This window comes from Eublepharis macularius, chromosome 12 (genome assembly GCF_028583425.1).
Source record: "Eublepharis macularius isolate TG4126 chromosome 12, MPM_Emac_v1.0, whole genome shotgun sequence".
Taxonomy (NCBI): Eukaryota; Metazoa; Chordata; class Lepidosauria; order Squamata; family Eublepharidae; genus Eublepharis; species Eublepharis macularius.
In genome coordinates, this window is record NC_072801.1 from 62,533,944 (window position 1) to 62,539,995 (window position 6,052).

General features: G+C 48.2%; 1 protein-coding gene across 1 annotated transcript; it reads left to right on the forward strand.

Moving 5' to 3' along the window:
* Positions 1-580: 580 nt before the first annotated feature.
* LOC129340498 (cytochrome c oxidase subunit 6B1) lies at positions 581-2,005 on the forward strand. The gene is made up of 3 exons (XM_054995327.1): positions 581-713; positions 1,209-1,309; positions 1,893-2,005. The coding sequence occupies exons 1-3, from the start codon at positions 581-583 to the stop codon at positions 1,944-1,946; spliced, it is 288 nt and encodes a 95-aa protein (XP_054851302.1). The 3' UTR covers positions 1,947-2,005.
* The last annotated feature ends 4,047 nt before the right edge of the window (positions 2,006-6,052 follow it).

Here is a 6,052-nt window from a genome sequence, read left to right on the forward strand (position 1 = left end):
AAATTTGGAAGTGGAGTCTGGGGAGGGTGGGATTTGGTGAGGGGAGAGACATCAGTGGAGTGTAACACAACAGAGTCCCTCCAAAGCAGCCATTTCTCCAGGGAAACTGATTGTTGTTGCTTGGAGACAAGCTGTAGTTCTGGGAGCTCTCCAGTCAGCACCTGGAGGTTGGGAACCCTAGCTCGTCAATCATTGTGCCTGCCAAACAGAAGGGCACCCATAGGGCAGCATTACAGGGGCTGTCCAGCTTCAGCTTACTCCTGGTCAATTTTCTCACACTCCACCCTGATAAGAAGATAACCACCATTAGGTTAAAGGTAAAGGTTGGATTGGGTTGAAGACAAGGCTGAGGCCAAAGCAGAGATTTATTAGCTTCACAGTGTCCCCTGGGCTGTTAAAGCAGAGAAACTGGAACAGGAATAGGAACTCTGGTGTGGTGCTTCTATGTGAGCCAGCACTCCTCTGTCCTCTCGGAAGGAAGTGGAGGGCCAGGGTGGGTGTTAGCTATGCGGAAGGGCAGTACAACGGCAGGTCAGCCGAGTCTCTCACCTTTTTCCACCCATTTCTCTCTCTCTCAGAAATGCAGAACGTTTCAGCTGCTGTGTTGAATTTCAGCCAGGCCAAGAAGCCACGGGGAGACTATCTCACAGCCCCATTTGACCCACGCTTTCCAAACGCCAACCAGACCCGCAACTGCTACCAGAATTACTTGGGTTGGTGAGGCTGCATGGGGTGGGAGCTTTTGGATTGTTCTTGAGTGCTGTTGAACTGCTCCTGAGATACAACGCGGAGGTCAATAAGACAAGCTTAAATCTTTTCTTTTTAAACTTCTGAAGACAGACAGACAGATGCTGAGCACACAGCATCTGCACACAGCAATAAAAACCTAGTGCCAAAGAAATGATTGACACTCTGTTATTTAATTAATAAAGTGGAGGGGGGGGGGAATTGCTGTGAACCAGTTAAGACACACCCTCAGGCACTTTTGGGGCCTCACTGACATCTTTTGGATAAAAATAAAGGAAAAAAGACAGAGCAGCAGCAGAGGATGAAATTGCTGCAGTAGGTAACTGGAGTGAAAACTGCCCTGGTTCGTGATCCCAGTCTGAAGATTACAGTGGCAGAAGCGGGATAGGTTAGAAGTTGTAGAACTCTGAAGGTGTGCCTGGGCTAGTGACTTCTGTGTTGTTTCTCTTTCTTCCCTGCAGACTACCACCGCTGCACTAAGGCCCTGGCAGCCAAAGGCAAAGACACCAAGCTGTGTGACTGGTACCGCAAGGTCTACAAATCCCTGTGTCCTATTTCCTGGGTGAGTGGAAACATTGAGTTTGCAGGGAGAATTTGGCCACCTTGCTCATTCCCTTCAGACTGCAGGCATTGCTGCACTGAAGCCACCTTGTGGTTTCCATTTTAGTCTTGCTATTTGAAAAAGGGCTCTTTTCCTGCCTTTTTGGTTCTTTCTTATTCAGAACCTCGCTTTTGAACCAGCTGGCAAGTTTTTGAATGTAAGGGCGGGAAACCAAAACATTTTGTGACAATCCTAATCCCAATGCACTGGACTATTGCCAACAAAGTATGCACTCATCCTGCTTCTTTCCAGTGACCTCTCCCAGGGGACTGTCTCCTTTTTGTCTGAGAACCATTTTGGAATCCTAGAGTACATATCAATGTCATATCAGCAAAATGTCTGCCAGATCTGCATACCAAATTCCAGGATATTCATCACAAAGGATATCTTAAGTGGCAAGGGGTGACCCATAAAACATAAGTGTGGGGGCACCTTTCAGGAACAGCAAATTTTTAATTGTTTGTTTTACCATTGGGGACGGGGCGTCACTTGGATTTGGTGCTTCAGAAAACTCTGAACGTTCTTCTGCCTGTCCTGTTCTCAGGTGAAGAACTGGGATGAGCAGCGGGAAGAGGGAACCTTTCCTGGCAAGATATGAGCTTCTACTTTGCTTTACGTGAAAAGCCACTCCCTGCCCAGCAGTGCCACAGGTTTCCCAGCTCATCCCAAATCAATCAATCCCATTCTTGGATGCTTCAGCCCATGTGTCTTTGAATTATTCCATTGGTTTTGTGTGTTTACCAAATGGAAAAAAAGGGAGGGGGAATGTTTCCCAATAAATTCTTCCTGGAAACTGAAATGTTTGTCCCTTTTCTATTTCCTGGCTGTGCCAATGGTTGTTAATTTTTGTTTGTTTATTACTTCGATTTATAAATCGCCCATCCTCAGGGGCTCTGGGCGTGAACATCAGTTAAAATCAATAAAAACAAAAAACAATTCTAAAATCAACATACAATAACAATAATAAAATAAATTAACCAAATACATTAAGGTGCAATTGTGGGGAGAACCCCCCACCCCGAAGGTGGGAGGCCGACATGGCACCGCCCCCTTCAACCACCGAACGCCTGGTGGAACAGCTCTGTCTTACAGGCCCAGCAGAACAATAATATGTCCTGCTGGGCCCGGGTCTTCATTGACAGAACGTTCCACCAGGCTGGGGCCAGGACTGAAAAGACCCTGGCCCTGGTTGAAGCGAGGCGGGCTTCCTTAGGGCCAGGGACCACCAGTAAACAATTATCCGCTGATCAAAGCGGTCTCCGGGGAACATACAGGGAGAGACGATCCCGAAGATATGCTGGTCCCAACGTGCTCAGGGCTTTAAAGGTAAGAACCAACAACTTGAACCTGATTCGGAATTCAACCGGAAGCCAGTGCAGCTGGCACAGGACAGGTGTGATATGTGACTGGTAGGATATACCAGTCAGGACCTGCGCCACCGCATTCTGGACCAGTTGTAGTTTCCAGATCAGGCCCAGGGGTAGCCCAGCATAGAGTGAGTTACAGTAATCTAGCCTGGAGGTGACTGTTGCATGGGTCTCTGTAGCCAGGTCCTAGGGCATCAGGTAAGGGGCAAGTTGCCTGATCTGACGGAGATGGAAAAATGCAGACTTGGCAACCGCCATGACCTGGGCCTCCATCGACAGGGAGGCATCCAGGAGCACACCCAGACTCTTCACCATGGGCAAAGTTGCCAATGGTGTCCCATCCAGGACAGGGAGCTGGATCCCAACATCTGGCAGCCCCCATCCCAGCTGCAGGACCTCCGTCTTCACCAGGTTCAGTTTCAGCCTGCTCTGTTTCAACCATGCTGTCACAGCCTCCAGAGCTCTGGCCAGATTGTTCAGGGCCGTGTCTGGCCGGCCGTCCATCAACAGAAAAAGCTGGGTATCATCCGCATATTGATGACAACCCAGCCCAAACCAACTGGGCGAGGGGGCGCATGTAGATGTTAAATAACATTGGGGAGAGTATCGCCCCTTGCGGAACCCTGCACACCAAGGAGTGACGGGGCGATAGATCTCCCCCGAGTGCCACCCTCTATCCCCAACCCTGGAGAAAGGAGACCAGCCACTGTAAGGCTGTCCCCCTAATCCCCACGTCGGCGAGGCAGCTGGCCAACAAGTCATAGTTGACCGTGTCAAACGCTGCTGTGAGATCGAGTAACACAAGCAGCGCCGACCCGCCTCAATCCAGATGCCTGCGAAGGTCATCTGTGAGGGCAACCCAATGTTGCATTTTTCAGGATTCAGAAAACTCGTTGATCTATGCAACAATCCTGTGCCATAAGCTTTTGAATATTCTGCCTTCTCCGGTTTCCTTTTTTCATTTTTGTCTTGCCCAGTGACTTTTTAAAAAGAGGCCCTAGTACTTAGGATGTTCTTCCTCCTCAGTCCCAAATGCCCAAGAGGTGCCAGAACTCCATAAAGAGGTACCAGTACAGATACCCCCTGGATTCCCCCCCCAATCTAATCCCTTCTTCCATGTAGCTTAAAGTGGAATACAAAGGTTCAAAATTCAAAGACCTAGTTCAGCTCATTGCTTTAGAAATGGATCCTGCAGAGCACACCTAGCAGACACTGAAAATAATGAGTGAGGAAGGTGTAGAGTCAGGGTATACACACCCACTGCCTTACACACACACCCTGGCATGGTAACTGAGGGAAAAGGGTGTAGGGGAAATACAAACTCGCGTACTGAGTGAGCATACACCCAAAATCCCAAGAGATAAAAAGATGGATTGGAGAAGTGATTATACACACCCTGCCGAGGAAACCCAAAAACTGCCTGTGAAGGGGAGTGTGGCACAGGGAAAATAAGTATCCACCCAAAATAATGACTAAGGAAACAGGTGTAGGAAACATACACAGGCGGACATGTAACGTTCAAGGGATTGGCTGCATCCTTCTGGGTACACTTCCTCAGTGCTTGCCCCTGCACTGTGCCATTTTACACACTCTCTCTGCCAAAGAGGCACAAGCAGATTGCCCAAAAAGGCACACATGTCCCAGGCCAGCACAAGCCCTGGCTGTTGGCAGCACATTCCTTCCCTCAGCTTTTACATTGATGGATACCTGACAGATCCAGTCCCCAAGGTAGCTTACAACAAACCCACGTGCAATAAAATTAGCATCCCCCCAAGCTACAGAAAGTGAAACACCCAACATTATCACAGCAAACTACAATATATCAGCAGCACCCTATGCTGTACATTTTTAAACACATCCCGAAGTTTGCTGCAACAACTGTTGTCTCTGTCATCAGCTTCATTGAGTGACAGCAAGTTTTAGCATGATGGGAAAGAAGGGAAAATGTCTCTGTGGTTAATTAAGGTAGAATCACTGAGCAGTGCAATTAATTAAGCAGTGAGACACTCCACTGGAGAGTGCTTTTGCACGAGCCCCGTGGAGTAGGCATTTTGCATGAGAATTACAGGTTTGGGCCACTGCTATTGCTTTACTCAGTTAATCAGTGTAATTAATTAACTTGGAGGGGTGCTATTCAATGGAGGCATAATTCCTGCACAAACGCCATTCATTCCAATGCGGTTTGTGTAAGAAAACACCTTGGTAGATTGCCTCTTAGATTTTTACTCACATATTTAAATTAGCTCTTTGTTTATTGTGCATGGAGGGTGGGCAGCAAGTCCCTGATTTGGAACTATGACGTTTTAAGGAGCCTGCTGCCATGCTAGTTGTAGAGATACACTGACTTACTCCTTCATTCCACATTTTCTATATAGGGTTGCCAACTGGCCTGGATAAAATTGTCCTGTCCCTTTAAGAGAGGCTTAATGTGTGGAAATGAGCAGGTGAAGCTTTTCATGATGTGGCAGTAAATAACATCACCTAGGACATAACATCTTGTTAAGCCTCTGTTAAAGGAACAGGACATTTACCCCCAGACCAGTTGGCAACTGTTTGCCAAAGGCATGGCAAAAGGTAGGCAGGGGAGGAAATGCCCTACTTCTTGCAATAAGCTTGCATCATCCACCCTATCAGCCGCTCTCTGGGTGTATTGTGACCCTGGGAACTGTCTGTCCACATGCCATCTTTCAACCTGTGCATGCAGGGCAATGTGGAACTGTAGCCACATAGCTTCTAGCTTGAGTGTTTGAAGAAGCATGTGGTGTTGCCAATTGATCAGAAAAAAATTCCTGGCCTGCTTCTGAGAGAGAGGAGGGGTGCATATATACCCACCTTTGGTTGGGATATAAAGGCTCAGGGATCTCCATTCCTACTCACGTCTGAAGAAGGGAGCTCTGTCTGTCAAAAGCTTACACTCTGAAAATATTGTTGGTCCTGCTGTTCTACTAAGGACCAGCATGGCTACCTAAGCTGGCGATACATGTAGCAACCCAAAAGCAGAATCCTATACAGGGGGTAGAGGGATGTAACTGTCATCAGATTCAAGCCAAACAGCCTTCTCGCCTGACTACATCAAACCACTGTCACATCTGTGGGCCTTGCTGTTTGGGGACTGGAGTCATGGGCAGCAGGGTGGGGGGGGGAATCTCTGCTTGTCCACCCCTTTATTTTACTGCCTTGGTTTTCCTGCCCATGCTAGCTGAGATACATTAGCCAGCTTGTTCCACTCCCTAGTTCTTGGGAGAGGCCCTACTTCCCAGCCAGTTTCCTGCCCCCCTTCTGCCATCTCCATTTCCTGCTGCACCTCCTGTGTGTGAATGACCAGAGGCACGGGAAA